General features: G+C 50.5%; 2 protein-coding genes across 4 annotated transcripts in view; both read right to left on the minus strand.

Annotated features, from left to right (window-relative positions):
• DHX34 (DExH-box helicase 34) overlaps positions 1-6430 on the minus strand; it is a 56344-nt gene extending 49914 nt beyond the window's left edge. The window contains exon 1 of the mRNA XM_032262519.1: positions 6297-6430. The gene's annotated coding sequence lies outside the window, so the exon portion shown is untranslated. The remainder of the gene's footprint in view (positions 1-6296) is intronic.
• Positions 5041-14301, minus strand: C5AR2 (complement component 5a receptor 2). Of its 3 annotated transcripts, none has more exons than XM_032262523.1 (2): positions 13750-14301; positions 5041-6433 (listed from the first exon to the last, which is right to left on the minus strand). In XM_032262523.1, exon 2 carries the CDS (start codon positions 6416-6418, stop codon positions 5405-5407), a length of 1014 nt encoding a protein of 337 aa, XP_032118414.1. In that variant the 5' UTR covers positions 6419-6433; positions 13750-14301; the 3' UTR covers positions 5041-5404. The 3 variants fall into 3 exon arrangements, with proteins under 3 accessions (XP_032118414.1, XP_032118415.1, XP_032118413.1); XM_032262524.1 differs by lacking the exon at positions 13750-14301 and adding an exon at positions 11722-11755; XM_032262522.1 differs by lacking the exon at positions 13750-14301 and adding an exon at positions 7833-8219.
• Positions 14302-19317: the final 5016 nt, after the last annotated feature.

Raw genomic sequence — 19317 nt, forward strand, 5'->3', positions numbered from 1 at the left:
GTAGAGACGGGGTTTCACCATGTTGACCAGGATGGTCTCGATCTCTTGACCTTGTGATCCACCCGCCTCGGCCTCCCAAAGTGCTGGGATTACAGGCTTGAGCCACCGCGCCCGGCCGGATTTTGCAAACTTTCAAGGCCCAAAGTGGGGTTTAGCCCATGAGGGTTCTTGACTTTGCCCAGGAAATAATTCAAAGGCAGGCACAGGCAAGGTAGAGGAAGACAGCTTTCTTATTTTCTTCTTCCTTTTTTTTTTTTTTTGAAAGGGAGCCTTGCTTTGTTGCCCAGGCTGGAGTGCAGTGGCACGATCTCCACTCACTGCAGCCTCCAGCTGGTGGGTTCCAGCAATTCTTCTGCCTCAGCCTCCCGAGTAGCTGGGACTATAGGTGAGTACCACCATGTCCAGCTAATTTTTTTTTTTTTTTTTTAATAAAGACGGGGCTTCATCATGTTATCATGTTGGTCAGGCTGGTCTTGAACTCCCGACCTCAGGTGATCTGCCTGTCTTGGCCTCCAAAGTGCTTGGATTACAGGCATGAGCCACCACACCCAGCCTTTTTCTTTTTTTTTCTTTTTTTTTTTTTTTTTTTTTTTTGAGGCAGAGTCTTGTCTCTGTCACCCAGGCTGGAGTGCAGCGGCTCGATCTCGGCTCACTGCAACCACCGCCTCCCAGGTTCAAGCAATTCTCTGGCCTCAGCCTCCTGAGTAGCTGGGATTACAGGCACCCACCACCATGCCCAGCTAATTTTTTGTATTTTTAGTAGAGACGGGATTTCACCATGTTGACCAGGATGGTCTCGATCTCTTGACCTCGTGATCCACCCGCCTCGGCCTCCCAAAGTGCAGGGATTACAGGCGTAAGCCACTGCGCCCGGCCTAATTTTGTATTTTTAGTAAAGATGAGGTTTCTACATGTTGGTCAGGCTAGTCTCAAACTCCCGACCTCAGGTGATCCTCCCTCCTTGGCCTCCCAAAGTGCTAGGATTACAGGCGTGAGCCACCGTGCCCGGCCACCTATTTTTTTTTTTTTTTTGAAACAAAGTCTTGCTCCATCGCCCAGGCTGTAATGACGCAATCTTGGCTCACTGCAACCTCTGCCTCCCAGGTTCAAGCAATTCTCCTGCTTCAGCCCCCCAAGCAGCTGGGATTACAGGCGGGTGCCACAACACCCAGCTAATTTTTGTATTTTCAATAGAGATGGGGTTTCACCATGTTGGCCAGGCTGGTCTCAAACTCCTGACCTCAGGTGATCCACCCGCCTCGGCCTCCCAAAATCCTGGGATTATAGGCCTGAGCCACCTTGCCCAGCCTATACCTATTTTTAATTACATGTAGATTAAGGGAAAGTTCATGCAGAAATATCTAGGGAAGGGGTAATAACTTCTGGGTGGTGAGGTCATTGCCATAGAAAGGGGCAGTAACTCCTGGGTGTTGCCATGGCAATGCCAAACTGATAGGGCACACTGGTAGGTGTGTCATAGAGAGCTACTTCGGGCAGGGTGTGGTGGCCCACGCCTGTAATCCCAGCACTTTGGGAGGCCAAGGCGGGCAGATCACCCAAGGTCAGGAGTTCCAGACCAGCATGGCCACCATGGCGAAACCCCATCTCTACTAAAAATACAGAATTTGATCGGGCGCGGTGGTTCACGCCTGTAATCCCAGCACTTTGGGAGGCCGAGGTGGGCGGATCACGAAGTCAAGAGATCAAGACTATCCTGGCCAACATGGTGAAACCCTGTGTCTACTAAAAATACACACAAAAAAAATTAGCTGGGTGTGGTGTCGGGCACCTGTATTCCCGGCTACTCGGAAGGCTGAGGCAAGAGAATCACTAGAACCCGGGAGGCGGAAGTTGCAGTGAGCCAATATTGCGCCACTGCACTCCAGCCTGGCGACAGAGCAAGACTGCGTCTCAAAAAAAAAAAATACAAAAGTTAGCTAGGCTTGGTGGCAGGCATCTGTAGTTGCCTGCAGCTTCTCAGGAGGCTGCGGCAGGAGAATCACTTGAACTCAGGAGGCAGAGGTTTCAACGAGTTGAGATTGCACCCCACTCGACTCCAGCCAGGGCAACAAAACAAGACTCTGTCTCAAAAAAAAAAAAAAAAAAAAGCTGCTTCTGCCTCCCCCCTGTTTTAGCTAGTCCTCAATTTGGTCCAATGTTCAAGCCCCACCTCCAGAGTTGAGTCCTGCCTCCTATCTCAAAGGAGCTGTATAAATTGTCCCACCACAAAATTTATTTTACAAGACAGCCTTGATCTTAATTCATGCCGGAGAATTCTGCATAAAATACCAAGTAACAAAATATGCAATACCAATGCTTTCTGACCGAGCTCCTCTCTAGCCTGAATTCAGTAGATCCTAACAGGCAGGAATATCGTCACCCTATTCAGCCTGAAGAAGTTACGGAAGATGGATCTTCCTCCCTTCACAACCCTTAGGATGAAGCGTTCTCTTATAAGAGGGAGGAGGGAAATGTCAGAGCCATGTGAACCAGAGTGACTCCATCTTGAATAGGAGCTAGGTAAAATAAGGCTGAGGCCTACTGGACTGCTTTTCCAGGAGGTCAGACGTTCTAAGTCACAGGATAAGGCCAGGCGCGGTGGCTCACGCCTGTAGTTCTAGCACTTTGGGAGGCCGAGGCGGGCAGATTGCCTGAGCTTAGGAGATCAAGACCAGCCTGGTCAACATGGTGAAACTCGGTCTCTACTAAAACACAAAAAATTAGCCAAGTGTGGCAGTGGGCGCCTGTAACCCCAGCTACTCGGGAGGCTGAGGCGGGAGAGTCGCTTGAACCCGGGAGGCGGAGGTTGTAGTGAGCCGAGGCTGCAACACTGCACTCTAGCCGGGGCAGCAGAGCGAGACTCCGTCTCAAAAACAAAAACAAACAAAAAGGAGAAACTATGTGTAAAGTGCTGTTCTGGAGTAATGACTGCAGACGCAGGTGCCACTACTATGCATGTATGTATGTATGTATGTAGGTGGTATTTAGCGGCAGGGTCTCACTCTGTCACCTAGGCTGGAGTGCAGTGATGCAGTCGTGGCTGACTGCAGCCTCAACCTCTGAGGCTCAAGCAGTCCTCCCACCCCAGCCTCCCTACTAGCTGGCACTACAGGCATGTGCCACCAAACCAGGCTAATTTTTATTTTTATTTTTGTAGAAATGGGGTCTTGCTCTGTTGCCCAGGCCAGTCTCAAACTTCTAGCCTCAAGGGATCCTCCCGACTGGGCCTCCCAAAGTGCTGGGGTTAGAGGCACGCACCACCATGCCTGGCCTACTATGTCATTTAAAAGACCTGAGCAGGTAGGACTCAAGAGTAAATTCTAAAACAGCATTTTGTAACAGAAATCTCTGTTTTGATGGCAATGTTCTATGGCTCTGCGGTCCAATATGGTAGTCACCAGCCATATGTAATGGCTACTGAGCATTTGAACTATGGCCAGTGTGCCTGAGGAACTAAATTTGAAATATTAATTTATTTTTTCTTTTTCTTTCTTTTTTTTTTTTTGAGACAGAGTCTCACTCTATTGCCAGGCTGGAGCACAGTGGCGCAATCTCAGCTCACTGCAGCCTCCGCCTCCCAGGTTCAAGCGATTCTCCTGCCTCAGCCTCCCGAGTAGCTGGGATTACAGGCATGCGCCACCACACCCACCTAATTTTCGTTTTTTTTTTTTTTTTTTTTTTTTTTTTTTTGGAGATGGAGACTCACTCTGTCACCCAAGCTGACGTGCAGTCAGGCGATCTAGGCTCACTACAAACTGCATCTCCTGGGCTCAAGCAATCCACCTGTCTCAAGGAGGATTGAAGCAGGATGATTCAAACAACGCCCTCCTGAGTAACTGGGACTACAGGCACGCCCCACCACTTTGTATTTTTTGTAGAGATAGGGTCTCGCTATGCTGCCCAGGCTGGTCTCAAACTTTTGGGCTCATGCAATCCTCCTGCCTCAGCCTCCCAAAGTGTTGAGATTGCAGACGTGAGCCACCACGCCTGGCCAATTGATTCTACTTTGAATCACCACAGATGGTTCTTGCTTGCTAAACTGAACAGCATAGATCAGAAGGGCATTCCAGCCAGTGGCACAGCTTCGGGAAAGGCACATAGGTATGAAAACATTATAGCCCGAAGGGTGTGCATTAGCTTCCCATGACTGCTGTAACAAATCACCCCAAACCTGCTGATTTAAAACAATACAAATGTATTTTCTTAAAGGTCTGCACATCAGAGGTCTAAAAGTGTCCGCAGGTTTGTGTTGCTTTTGGGAGCTTCAGAGAGAATCTGTTTCCTTGTCTGTTTCAGCTTCTGGAGCTGCCTGAATTTTGTGGTACCTCCTCCCGTCACTGTGACATCTGCTTCCGTTGTCAGAGCTCCTGCTACTGACCCTGACCCTCCTGCCTCCCTCTTAAAAGGACCCTTGTGATTCCATGGAGCCCACCGAGACGATCAAGGATAATCACTCACCCATCTAAAGTCCTTTAACTTAATCCCATTTGCAAAGTCCCTTTTGCCATGGAAGGTCACCTGTTCACAGGTCCAGGGGGTTAGGATGTGACATCATCGGGGCCATGATTCTGTCTGCTACAGGGTCTGAGAAGCTAGAGAGTAAGTATGTCCAGGGGTGGAGAGAAGCCTTAAATGCCGAGCTAAGGAGCCTGGACATGGCCTTCCATTCAAAACAGATCATGACCTGTCAACCTCTCACCACCTCGGCTCTGTTACCCAGATCCAAATGACTATCACCTCCTGCTCGGACCATGGCAGTAGCCTCCTCTCGGGGCTCCTCACTGGCGCCCCCATAGTCTCATCTCTACCAGCAACCAGAGGGATCCTATTAAAATCTTTTATAGTTTTTATCTATTTTTTAATTTTTTGAGACAGTCTCACTCTGTCGCCCAGGCTGGAGTGCAGGGGCGAGATCTCAGCTCACTGCAACCTCTACCTCCCGAGTTTGAAATGATTCTCCTGCCTCAGCCTCTGAGTAGCTGGGACTACAGGTGTGCGTCACCACACCTGGCTAATTTTTGTATTTTTAGTAGAGACAGAGTTTCGCCATGTTGGCCAGGCTGGCTTTTAACTCCTGATCTCAAGTGACCCACCCGCCTCAGCCTCCCAAAGTGCTGGGATTACAGGTGTGAGCCACTGTGCCCGGCCTTATATTCCTTTGTTTATAGTCTGTCTTCCTCCAGTAGAATGTCAGCTCCCTGAGAGCAGGATTTGTGTCTGTTTTGGTCGCTACTGTATCTCCAGTGCCTCAAAAGGCCTTGCACATAGCAGGTGCATGATGGATGTATGTTAAATGAAGGAAGGAATAAAATGAAGACAACATTGAGCTCCTGGATCCAGCCATGCCTGAAGCCAGTGTCATGAAATGAAATAGGAAGATACACATCCACAGTGTCTCTCCAGCCTACACCTCCATCTCTGAGACCAGATCATGGCTGGTGGATTGCTTGCTGTTCACACCTTCATCCCTGTCCTGGGACTCCCTCAGGGCCCAGTGACAGGCAGCTGGCAGTGACTGGCGGAGTTGAGCCCTCCCAAAATACAGGAAGAGCATGGGATTGAGGCAGCTGTGAGCGAGGGCAAGGCCCACGACCAGGGGTTCAGCCCGCAGGGCCCTGGCCAGGAGTGCGGAGTTCGGGGCCACCACGGTGAGCACCAGCCCCAGCAGGTGGTAGGGTGCCCAGCAGACAAAAAACCCCACCATGACGGCTGTGCCCAGCGGCCAGCGGTATCGAGCTGCCCGGCACAGGAGGGCAACGTGGCAGCTAACCACAGCCACCAGGGGCCCCAGGAAGCCAAAAAGAAAGCGGACGGCGGTCACTGCATTCTCGGTGCCGGAGGAGCCGCGGTAGTCCACCACACACAGCAGCTGGGCCGGGAAGGGCTCCTGGTGCAGCCGGCGGTAGACGGCAGAGGGCACGGTAAGCACCAAGGCCAAAGTCCAGGCCGCCCCACAGGCCACCTGCACCCTGCATGCCCGCTGAGCCATAGACCACCAGGCAGGCCCGAGAGCCAGGAGGCAGAGGTCCACACTGAGAGCTGCCAGAAGCAGGACGCTGGCGTACATGGTCAGCAGGATGACGGACGGCAGAGCCTGACAGCCCAAGGCCCCGTACGGCCAGTGGCCGCCACTGGCAATGGGCACTGCCAGGATGGGCAGAGACAAACAGCACAGCAAATCCGCCACGGCCAGGTGGAGCAACCAGGTGGCACCCACCCTCCGGCGGGCCTCCTTCCCCATCACCCAGGCCACCATGGCATTGCCCGGCACCCCCACCAGGAAGATGGCGACATACAGCAGGAGCGGGGCCACTTGCAGTGGGTCGATGGTCCGGCAGGCGCCGTCCGGGCAGTCCACTGGGTGGTCCGAGAGGTCGCCGTAATCCCCATAATCGTAGCTGACAGAAATGTTCTCCATCCTGGCTCCTGGTGTCTGGGCAGGAGAGAAACACGATGAAAACTCAGAGGCGGAAACTCCATGTCCCTGGAGAGCTAGGGTGTCCATCAGCCTGGCCCACCAGCACCTTGCAAACTAGAATGTGTCCGAGTAAGAACTCCAGTGTTTTAGAATGTTGGAATTCTCTGTCCGGGCATGGTGGCTCACGCCTGTAATCCCAGCACTCTGGGAGGCCGAGGGGGGCGGATCACCCGAGGTCAGGAATTCGAGACCAGCCTGGCCAATATGGTGAAACTCCATTTCTACTAAAAATATAAAAATTAGCCGGTCATGGTGGTGGGCACCTGTAGTCCCAGCTACTCAGGAGGCTGAAGCAGGAGAATCGCTTGAACCCAGGGAGGTGGAGGTTACAATGATCGCGCCACTGACTCCATCATAGGAGACAGAGCGAGACTCCGTCTCAAAAAAAAAAAAAGGATATTGGAAGTCTAGGCTGAGTGCAGTGGCTGACGCTTGTAATCCTAACACTTTTGGAGGCCAAGACTGGTGGATCACTTGAGGCCAGGACTTCAAGACCAGGCCAACATGGCAAAACCCCATCTCTACTCAAAATATAAAAATAGCTGGATGTGGTGGCGGGCACCTGTAATCCCAGCTCCCTGTCTGTCCGGGCATGGTGGCTCACGCCTGTCAGGAAGGCGGTGTTGGCTGTGAGCTGAGATCGCACCACTGCACTCCAGCCTGGGCAACGGAGGGAGATTCCATCCCAAAAAAAGAAAAAAAAAGTTACCAAGGGCCACAGCATGTAGGGCCATGTGGACAACGCAAAGACTTCATCATTTATTCCAAAGGAGACAGGTGCTGTAGGATGGTACTGAGAAGCAACATAATCTGTCATAGCAATATATATATAAATATATATATATATATATATTTTTTTTTTTTTTTTGAGACAGAGTTTTGCTCTGCCTGCCAGGCTGGAGTATGGTGGCACAATCTCGGCTCACCACAACCTCCGCCTTCCGGATTAAAGTGATTCTCCTGCCTCTGCCTCCGGAGTAGATGGGATTACAGGTGCACCCCAACACACCTGGCTAATTTTTGTATTTTTAGTAGAGACAGGGTTTCGCCATGTTGGCCAAGCTGGTCTCAAACTCCTGACCTCAGGTGATCCACCTGCCTCAGCCTCCCGAACTGCTGGGATTATAGGCGTGAGCCACCATGCCCAGCAGTAGGTGAATTTCAAAGTGTCAGTTCTGCCACGGAACCCCGTGCCCTAGGATATTACATGTCCAAATCTCCGGCTCTGGAGAGCTGGCAGACAGTACGGCAACAGGCCCTGAGCAGCCCCGGGCTCCGTAACTGTGGGTGACACTTGCAGCTGGCTGTGTCAGTTTCCTCATCCGGAAAACAAGAGTCATAGGGGTGAACCTACCTCTCTGGTTTTGGGAGGCCTTGAGGAGTCAGGATCTACTCAGCACGTGGTGCACAGCAACGCTCAGGTAGACGAAGCACAGGGCCCAGGAGTCTCCACCCTCCCCAACCCCCACAATGTCAGAATGACCCGGCCCTGTGGCTCTCTGCTGACTATTATGGGTTGGCTGGCACTGCCCAGCACTCCAGCTGCTATTGAGGCAACAGGAAGGACAGAGAGGAAGTTGGGGCTCTCCCCTCCCCTCCCCCACACCAGGTAGCAGTGAACAGGCCAGGCCACTGGTGTGTGTTTAAAGCCTGGCATTCCACTTTCAAATTATTTTTATCCCTAGAGCAAAAGGTGTGCAGAATTTAGCGAGGTGCAGTGGCTCACGACTGTAATTTCAGTACATTGGGAGGCTGAGGAGGAAGGATTGTGTGTGGCCAAGAGTTGAAGACCAGCCTAGGCAGCATAGTGAGACCCTCCGTCTCTATAAAAAATTTAAAAACTAGTTGGGCATAGTAGTTCATGCCTGTAATCCCAACATTTTCGAAGACTGGGGTGAAGGATTGTATAAGCCCAGGAGTTCAAGGCTGCAGTTAGCCATGATCGCACCACTGCACTCTAGCCTGAGCAGCACAGCGAGACTCTGTCCTAGGGAAGGGAAGGGAGGGGAGGGGAGGAGAGGGGAGGGAAAGAAAATGTACAGCATTTTAAAACTGAAACCTGTAATCCCAGCACTTTGGGAGGCCGAGGCGGGTGGATCACGAGGTCAAGAGATCGAGACCATCCTGGTCAACATGGTGAAACCCCGTCTCTACTAAAAATACAAAAAATTAGCTGGGCATGGTGGCGCGTGCCTGTAGTCCCAGCTACTCAGGAGGCTGAGGCAGGAGAATTGCCTGAACCCAGGAGACGGAGGTTGCGGTGAGCCGAGATCGCGCCATTGCACTCCAGCCTGGGTAACATGAGCGAAACTCTGTCTCAAAAAAAAAAAAAAAAACAAAACTGAAACCTCCCTACCTGAGTGCAGTGGTTCACACCTATAATCCCAGCACTTTGGGAGGCCGAGATGGGCAGATCACTTGAGGCCAGCAGTTCGAGACCAGCCTGGGCAACATGGTGAAACCTGATCTCTACTAAACATACAAAAATCAGCCAGGCATAATAGCAAATGTCTATAATCCTAGCTACTCGGGAGACTGAGGCAGAAGAATCACTTGAACCCCAGAGGTGGAGGTTGCAGTGAGCCGAGATCATGCCCCTGCACTCCAGCCTGGGTGACAAGAGCTAGACTCTGTCTCAAAAACCAAACAAACAACAAAAAAAATTCCCACCAGCTGCGTGGCCTTGAGCAAGTCACCTAACCTATCTGTGCCTCAGTAAAATGGGAATAATAATACACCTACTTTAGGAGGCGCTGTAAGAATTCAATGAATTAGAAGCATCTGGTTAAGAACAGCACTGGTGCCGGGCGCGGTGGCTCAAGCCTGTAATCCCAGCACTTTGGGAGGCCAAGGCGGGTGGATCACGAGGTCAAGAGATCGAGACCATCCTGGTCAACATGGTGAAACCCCGTCTCTACTAAAAATACAAAAAATTAGCTGGGCATGGTGGCGCGTGCCTGTAATCCCAGCGACTCAGGAGGCTGAGGCAGAAGAACTGCCTGAACCCGGGAGGCGGAGGGTGCGGTGAGCTGAGATCGCGCCATTGCACTCCAGCCTGGGTAACAAAAGCGAAACTCCGTCTCAAAAAAAAAAAAAAAAAAAAAAGAACAGCGCTGGTTTTCAGTGGGTTTCACACGCGCGCTAGCCGCTCTTATTGCTGACCACACGCATTCTCTCACCCTGCAATGACTCCACCCTACCCAGCCCTTGTTGATTACAATCCAGGAAACTTTCTGTGAATCATAATTTGCTGAACTGTGTGCCCAAAGCTATGCTATGGGAGATAGTGTTTTCTGTGTAATGTTTTAACCAGAAATGAGAGCTTTCAACACCTGTTGTTCCATCTCTTCATCTTTTCCAGCTGATATGCCCCAGTTCTGTTTTCCTGTCTATCTGTACATTCATCTCCAAAGCCTCAAAAACAGTCCACTGGCTGCACAAGTCATGCTTATTAACTAAAGGCCATTCAATAACAATAATGAGAAATTATAATTTAATGAGAAATTATGGTTATAATCCGACTTCCTGGTTCAAGTGATTCTCCTGCCTCAGCCTCCCAAGTAGCTGGGATTACACGTGCACCCCAACATACCTGGCTAATTTTTATATTTTTAGTAGAGACAGGGTTTCACCATGTTGGCCTAGCTTCTCTCAAACTCCCGACATCAGATGATCCACCTGCTTCGGCCTCCCAAAGTGCTGGGATTACAGGCGTGAGCCACCATGCCCAGCAGTACGTAAATTTCAAAGTGTGTCAGTCCCGCCGTGAAATCCATTATTTATTCAATAATGAGAAACGGGGCTGGTGCACCTCCCACCTGTAATCATAACACTTTGGGAGTCCTAGGCAGACGGATCACTTAAGGCCAGGAGTTCAATGGTAGGCTGGTCAACATGGTGAAGCCCCATCTCTACTAAAAATGTTTTTAAAAATTAGCCGGGCATGGTGGCAGGTGCCTGTTATCCCAGCTACTCAGGAGTCGGAGGCAGGAGAATCCCTTGAACCTAGAGTGTGCAGTGAGCTGAGATCATACCACTGCACTCCAGCCTGGGTAACAGAGTGAGACTCCGTCTCCAAGAGAAAGAAAAATTGGATTTGGCTTAGATGATTTTGTCTTACTGTAGGGTAATGTAAGTATTCTGAACACATTTGAGGTAGGCTATGCCTGTGAGGTCAAGGCTGTAGTGAGCCAAAGTCATGCCACTGCACTCCAGCCTGGACAACAGAGTGAGACCCTGTCTCAAAAAAAAAAAAAAAAAAAAAAAAAAAAAAGGCCGGCTACGGTGGCTCACGCCCGTAATCCCAGCACTTTGGGAGGCCAAGGAAGGCAGATCAAGAGGTCAGGGGATGGAGACCATCCTGGCTAACATGGTGAAAACCCATCTCTACTAAAAATTTTAAAAATTAGCTGAGCATGGTGGCACACACCTGCAGTCCCAGCTACTTGGAAGGCTGAGGCAGGAGAATCACTTGAACCCGGGAGGTAGAGGTTGCAGTGAGCCGACATCACGCCGGGGCTCTCCAGCCTGGGTGACAGAGCGAGACTCCATCTCAACACCTGGGCTATGGTGTTCGGTAGGCTAGGCGTATTAAATGCAGTTTGACTTACGACGTTTTCAACTTACGATGGAGTTTTTGTTTTGTTTTGCTTTGTTTTTGTTTTTGTGTCAAGAACCAGGTCTCCTTCAGTCTCCCAGGCTGAGTTCAGGGGTGCAATCTCGGCTCACCACAACCTCTGCCTCCCAGGCTCAAGTGATCCTCCTGCCTCAGCCTCCTGAGTAGCTGGGACTGCACACCATCGCATGCCATCGTGCCCAGCTAATTTTTTATTTTTGTAGAGATGGGTCTCACTATGTTGCCCAGGCTGGTCTTGAACTCTTGGTCTTGAGCAATCCTCCCACCTCAGCCTCCCAAAGTGCTGCGATTATAGGCATGAGCCCCTGCGCCCGGCCTTATGATGAGCTGATGGAGAAATGAACCCGTCAGAAGTCAAAGAACATCTGTACTTACATCTGGATTATAAAGCATAGGTACCATTCTTATTATTTCATCATAATTAAAATCATCGACGGCTTTTCTTGAGTACCTATGATCAACAGGATATAGGCCTCATCACAAACCCTTGAGGCCTGTGGGAAGCAGAAAAGTTCCTTTTTCAAGTTTCCTTTCTTGGCAAAGAATAAGTGTGCTAATAACTTTGTTAAGCCCTAGCCTATGCAGCTGTTAGACATGCCATGCTCACAGGCACCTAGTACATTCTATGTCCTTGTACTTTAACCAGGATATCTGTGCTGGACGTGCTCACAGGCAAGTCCCAGCTCCCCATTGCTTTTACCTGTTGAGAAAAGTTTTAAGTTATTAGCCAACCGGGTTTTAGTTTAGATGGTGAGGTCTGGCTCCAACCAGTGGCGATCAGACACAGCAGTGAGGACGACCCCAAATGCGTAAGGGATAAACTGTTCTGCTTTCCTTTGTTCATTGTACTCTCATGGCAAGATGGCTAGTGAGGGTACCCTTCCTGCAGTCCAGGAAGTAAAAATTGTGTTGCTGAAAGATCCTTTATCTCAGTGCGGGTTTTTCCTTGCAGCACCGAGTGTCTATTTCCAGCATCTGTTTCCAGCAAGGTCAATATTATCATCCTCATTTCCCAGAACATCAGCCCCTTCCAGCCTCGGGTGCTGCTGTGTCCCCGGCATCTGAGACAGAACCTGGTGCACAGCGCAGGCACCGTCAATATTTGGTAAATGAAAGAATAAAAGAGTAAACTGAGGCACAGAGTGACTAAGTGGTCACTTACGTTTCATTTTGTTTCTTTTTTTTTTTTTTGAGACGGAGTTTCGCTCTGTTCTCACTCCGTCATCAGACTAGAGTTCAGTGGTGTGATCTCGGCTCACTGCAACCTCCATCTCTCGGATTCAAGCAATTCTCCTGCCTCAGCCTCCCCAGGAGCTGGGACTACAGGTGCCTGCCACCACACCCAGATAATTTTTGTATTTTTAGTAGAGACAGAGTTTCACCATGTTGGCCAGGCTGGTCTCAATCTCTTGACCTCGTGACCTGCCTGCCTGGGCCTCCCAAAGTGCTAGGATTACAGGCGTGAGCCATCGCACCCGGCCTCTTGATGCATGCCTGTCTGTGGATCCAGTCTTGTTGGATCTTCCGCTCTGGGAAACCCTGGAGCAGAATCAAAGAAGGCTGGACACTCTTTCTTCCTGACCATCCATCTTTGAGGATTCCTCCCTCGAGACCTGGCAATCCACCTCCCTCCCGGAAAAGCACACATATCCTCACCAGAACACATGTGCCAGAATGGTCACGGCAGCCAGGATGGGAAACCTCTCAAGAAGCCACCCACAGCAGAATGGATGAACACATCATGGGATGTTCACACTGTGGGATATTCTACACGATGAGAATGAACAGACCCACGCAAGAATGTGGACGGATTTTGTGACAGAACATTGAGGGGGCCCGGGGCGGTGGCTCATGCCTGTAATCCCAGCACCATGGGAGGCTGAGGTGGATCACCTGAGACCAGAAGTTAGAGAATAACCTGTCCAGCATGGTGAATCCCTGTCTCTACTAAAAATTCCCAAAAAAATTATGGCCAGGCATGGTGGCTCACACCTGTAATCCCAGCAGTTTGGGAGGCCAAGGTAGGCGAATCACCTGAGGTCAAAAGTTGGAGACCAGACTGGCCAACATGGTGAAACTCTTTCTCTACTAAAAATACAAAAATTAGCTGGGCGTGGTGGCACGCACCTGTAATCCCAGCTACTCGGGAGGCTGAGGCAGGAGAATTGCTTGAACCTGGGAGGTGGAGGTTGCAGTGAGCCGAGATCGCACCACTGCACTCTAACCTGGGCAACAGAGCAAGACCCTGTTGAAAGAGTGGGGGGGTGGGGAGAGACAGAGAGAGAAAGAAAAGCTGCAGCATGCCTAGCAAGCGAGCCCTTTCACTCAGCGATGTGAGTTTGGTAGATTTGCCCGAAGCTACGGGAATTGCTGTGGGTTTGACAAAGGCTGTTTCCTGAATACCTGCCTGTGAAAAAACATTTGGATCCTTTGACCAGAACTTTGCTACTGGGCTGCCCAAGTTCATTCCAAGAGTCCAGGACTCTGATGTGCATTCCGTTGTGGCCCTAATAAGAATTCCCTTCCCCAAATTCTACTTCTGCTTCCCAGGTTCTGAAAGTCACGATTCCAAGAAGCCAAGATCATACAATCCCTCCCTCTTCCTCCTTCTTCCCCTTGTTGCCTCCATCCTTACCGTCTCTTCCAAGAGGGTCCCCACGTGGGTTAAACGCCAATTGGGAGCGCAATCCGGGCCCACAGCCAGCACCTAGGAGGTCTGGGGTCTCTCCCCGCCGAGTCTGGCAGCTGGTAGTGTCCTGGAAATCCGTCCTGTGTGCCAGGGCTCCTATGGGACGCGTCTGAGCACCGCCACCTCACTGGTCCCAGCTAACCTTTATAAGGAGTAAAATAAATAGGAGTGGCCTTGTTTCACTCCCAGGGTGTGTTTGTCCTGTCTTCCCATGAGTCACAGAACCCAAAATTATCGGGCAGCTGGCAAGGCCGGAGAAGGCTCCGATGGGTGGAGAGCTGGTCCCACGTCCCTAACCCTAGTCTGGAAGTCCCAGCTTCCTGGAAGCCAGACCTGCGTGGGGCTGGCTCATCAAGGCCTTTGAGGTCGCGCCTGGATTCTGTCTCACCACAACATGCCAACTGCCCCCAGCTACCTCCAGGCCTCCAGTTTTGTGCCCAACCCCCTCCCTTCCGCAGCCTCGGGACAGATAAACATCCCTCCCTCCTTGTCGGCTCTGAGGAAGGCAGCCCAGATCACATTCTCCACGAAAACACCACAGCAGCCAAGCGCAGGGCCCAGGGCTTCAGCGGCAGGCAAAGCACAGGCAAGTCCTCAACCCTTCCTTGGGCCTCATCTGTAAAATGGGAAGATGTTATTGACCATAGTGATTCTTTTCTTTTCTTTTCTTTTCTTTCTTTTTCTTAATTTTGAGATGGAGTCTTACTCTGTCACCCAGGCTGGAGTGCAATGGCGCAATCTCGGCTCACCACAACCTCCACCTCCTGGGTTCAAGCAATTCTCCTACCTCAACCTCCTGAGTAACTGGGGTTATAGGCATGTGCCACCACGCCTGGCTAATTTTTGTATTTTTAGTAGAGACGGGGTTTCACCATCTTAGCCAGGCTGGTTTTGAACTCCTGACCTCATGATCCACACGCCTCAGCCTCCCAAAGTGCTGGGATTACAGGTGTGAGCCACTGCGCCTGGCTGATTTTTTACTTTTTTTTTTAGAGATGGAGTCTCGCTCTGTCACCCAGGCTGGAGTACAGTGACAAGATCATGACTCACTACAGCCTCAAACTGCCAGGCTCAAGTGATTCTCCCACCTCAGCCTCCCGAGTAGCTGGGACTACAGGCATGCATCAACACACATGGCTAAGTTTTAAAATTTTTTTGTAGAGGTGGGGTCTTGCTGTGTTGCCCAGCCTAAAGCAATCTTCACATTCAACCTCCCAAAGTCCTGGGATTACAGAAGTGAGCCAGCCTGCCCAGACATCATAGCAATTCGTCACCTCTTCCAGCATACCACAGTGGCTGAAAACAAAACCTCAAGAGCCAGAATAAGATTCATATTCCAGGTTCACACACCCTCATCAAAGTTCAGGGCCTCAACCCCTCTGAGCCTCAACCTCCTCATCTGTGCAGCGATGGTTGCTGTGAAGCATTGGAAAAAAATTTTTTTTTTTTTTGAGACAGAGTTTTGCTCCGTCACCAAGCACCAGGCTGGAGTGCAGTGGCGTGATCTCGGCTCACTGCAACCTCCACCTCCTGGGTTCAAGCAATTCTCCTGCCTCAGCCTCCCAAGTAGCTGGGACTACAGGCACGCGCCACCACGCCCAGCTAATTTTTGTATTTTTAGTAGAGACGGGGTTTCACCATGTTGGCCAGGATGGTCTCGATCTCTTGACCTCGTGATCCGCCCGCCTCGGCCTCCCAAAGTGCTGGGATTACAGGCGTGAGACACCGCGCCCGGTACATTGGATAAATTTAAAACGCACAGAACTGGCCAGCATGGTAGCTCACACCTGTAATCCCAGCACTTTGGGAGGCTGAGGTGGGAGGATCACCTGAAGTCAGGAGTTTGAGACCAGCTTGGACAACATGATGAAAGCCCATCCCTACTAAAAATACAAAAATTAGCCAGGTCTGGATGGTGGATGCCTGTAATCCCAGCTACTCGGGAGGCTGAGGCAGGAGAATCACTTGAACCAGGAGGCAGAGCCTGCAGTGAGCTGAGATCGTGCCATTGCACTCCGGCCTGCACAACAGACCCAGACTCTGTCTCAAAACAAAAATAAATTTAAAAACACACAGAACTATGCCTGGGCTGGGCATGGTGGCTCATAGCTGTAATTCCAGTATTTGGGAGGTGGAGGCAGGTGGATCACTTGAAGTCAGGCGTTCAAGACCAGCCTGGACAACAGGGCATAACACTGTCCCTACTAAAAATACAAAAAGTAGCCAGGCATGGTGGTGCATGCCGGTAATCCCAGCTAATTGGGAGGCTGAGACAAGAGAATCTCTTGAACCCGGAAGGCAGAGCTTACAGTGAGCCCAGGTCTTGCCATTGCACTCCAGCTTGGGCAGCAGAGTGAGACTCTGTCTCAAAAAAAAAAAAAAAAAAAAAAACCCAGAACAGTGTCTGACACATAGTATAGGCAGGTGCATGCTGTTAACAACAGCAACCAAGACTATGCTATAAATTCCTTTTTTTTTTTTTTTTTTGAGATGGAGTTTCACTCTTGGTGCCCAGGCTGGAGTGCAGTGGTGAGATCTCAGCCCACCACAACCTCCACCACCTGGGTTCAAGAAATTCTCCTGCCCCAGCCTCCTGAGTAGCTGGGATTACAGACATGCACCACCAGGCCTGGCTAATTTTGTATTTTCAGTAGAGACAGGGTTTCTCCATATTAGTCAGGCTGGTCTCGAACTCCTAACCTCAGGTGATCCGGCTGCCCTCGAACTCCTAACCTCAGGTGATCTGGCTGCCTCGACCTCCCCAAGTGCTGGCATTACGGCTGTGAGCCACCATGCTCGGCCTGCTAGGAAATCTGAACGTGCACACACCAGGCCGGCCTTAGCAAGAGGAAGTGGCTCCAGCCCCAACCTTGGAAACTCTTTCTTCAGCAGTTCTTTTAGTTTGTGGTTTTTTTCTGTGTGTGCTTTAGGGATTCAAGGGATACATTTACGTATTTCTTTTGTTATTGTTTTAGAGAATGTAATCGCTTTGCTAGAGGAAGCTGCTCCTGATACAGGAGGCTGGGACTCACTGTATGACCCAGGGCGTCCTCACTGCTTCCCCTCTGTAGGTGACCCTCAGAGAAAAACATCTCCCCAGTCCCCTCCCCGTCTCTCTCTCCCGGGAGACCCCCTCCCCTCCCACATCCTGCCAGCCCCAACCCCCTGTGGGAACCCACCCAGCCAGAAGAGATTAAGGAGAAAGAAACCGAGGCGGAAACTTTCTTTATCAGCTCAAACTTTCTTTTTTTTTTTTGAGACAGAGTCTTGCTCTTGCTTTGTCGCCAGGCGCCAGGCTGGAGTACAGTGGTGCAATCTCAGCTCACTGCAACCTCTGCCACCCAGGTTCAAGCGTTTCTCCTGCCTCAGCCTCCTGAGTAGCTGGGACTACAGGCGTGCGCCACCATGCCCAGCTAATTTTTGTATTTTAGTAGAGACAGGGTTTCACCATGTTGGCCAGGATGGTCTCTACCTCTTGACCTCGTGATTCTCCCTCCTTGGCCTCCCAAAGTGCTGGGATTACAGGCATGAGCCACTGCGCCCAGCCTATCAGCTCAAACTTTCTTGGACTTGAAAAGTTTACAAGGGTTTGTTGCTCAGATGGCCTCATATCTGTAATGCTTATCCGGCCACTAAGTTTCTCGTCATACGAGATTTTTTGGATTCCAGCCAGGCAGGATGGCTCATGCCTGTAACCCCAGTACTTTGGGAGGCCAAGGTGGGAGGACTGCTTGAGGCTAGGATTTTGGGAGCAGCTTGGCCAACAGAGTGAGGGCTGGAGCCCAGAAGAATTGCTTGAACCTGGGAGGCAGAGGTTGCAATGAGCCAAGATTGCACCGCTGCACTCCAGCCTGGGCGACAGAGCAGGACTCCCCCTCAAAAAAACAAAAATGTGGGGAATGCTCCCGTGTGAGGCCCCCCCGAAAATGGGCCTCACAATACGGAGGGCTCGAGCCCAGACACAGTGCCTCCAGTTGAGGGAGTCGAGCTACCGGAAAGCAGGAACAGAGAGAGACTTAGGTTAAGGTTATACTTGTGGGCAATTGACAGATGGCCATGCAGTCATGAGATGCATTGTGTACGATAATTGAGCTTTCTACTAAGACATGTTTTACGTATGTGATAATTGAGTTTTCTACTAAGACATGTTTTAGGACTTTGCTGATTTTCTCTAGAAGATAAATGACTTACCCTTAGATGAGATAGTGTGACCACCTGTTCTGGTTAATTAAATGGCTTGCCCCTAGATGAGACAGTGTGACTACCTGTTCCGGTTAATTGTGTATCTGACCTTTCCATTGTTCTTACCCTATGATGTTGATTTTTCTACTTTAAAACTTTCTGTACCCCTTTGTCTCACATAGACACATACCTAAAAAAGATATACCTTGGCCTCCCAAAGTACTGGGGTTACAGGCATGAGCCATCCTGCCTGGCTGGAATCCAAAAAATCTCGTATGACGAGAAACTTAGTGGCCGGATAAGCATTACAGATATGAGGCCATCTGAGCAACAAACCCTTGTAAACTTTTCAAGTCCAAGAAAGTTTGAGCTGATAGGCCGGGCGCAGTGGCTCACGCCTGTAATCCCAGCACTTTGGGAGGCCAAGGAGGGAGAATCATGAGGTCAAGAGGTAGAGACCATCCTGGCCAACATGGTAAAACCCTGTCTCTACTAAAATACAAAAATTAGCTGGGCATGGTGGCGCATGCCTGTAGTCCCAGCTACTCAGGAGGCTGAGCACGAATAAAGTTGTTGGTAAAGCATATGCTTTTCAACCCTCCAGACCCCATCTGTCTATCATTCTTTGTCTTCCGCGCACCCCCCTATCCAAGTTGGAACCCTCTTGCAGGTCGAGAGCTCCTGGCAGACATGCTCCCGATACAAAAACAAACCAAATCTTTTTTTTTTTTATACAGAGTCTCACTCTTCATCCAGATTGGAGTGCGGTCACGTGATCACAGCTCACCGCTCACTGCAGCCTCCATCTCCCAGGTTCAGGTAATTCTTCTGACCTGGAACCCCCAAAGCAGCTGGGACTGCAGGCTCCAGTCACCATACACAACTCATTTTTTTATTTATTATTTATTTTTTTTTTTAGAGACAGGGTTTCACCATGTTGACCAGGCTGGTCTCGATCTCTTGACCTCATGATCCACCTGCCTCAGCCTCCCAAAGTGCTGGGATTACAGGCATGAGCCAGCGCACCCGGCCCAGCTAATTAAAAAAAAAAATTTTTTTGTAGAGATGGGTTCTGTCTCTGTTGCCCAGTCTGGTCTATGATTCCTGGACTCAAGCAATCCTCCCACCTTGGCCTTCCAAAGTGCTGAGATTATAGGGATGAACCACAGCATCCGGCTGCCCAAAATTTGTTTTAATTAACCAGGCATGCTGAAGGAAGCCTGTAGTCCCTGCTACTCTGGAGGCTGAGGTGGGAGATGGAGGCTGAGGTGGGAGATGGAGGCTGAGGTGGGAGGTGGAGGCTGAGGTGGGAGGTGGAGGCTGGGGTGGGAG

This window comes from Sapajus apella, unplaced genomic scaffold (genome assembly GCF_009761245.1).
Source record: "Sapajus apella isolate SASKATOON/1434 unplaced genomic scaffold, GSC_monkey_1.0 scaffold130, whole genome shotgun sequence".
In the NCBI taxonomy this organism is placed as follows: Eukaryota; Metazoa; Chordata; class Mammalia; order Primates; family Cebidae; genus Sapajus; species Sapajus apella.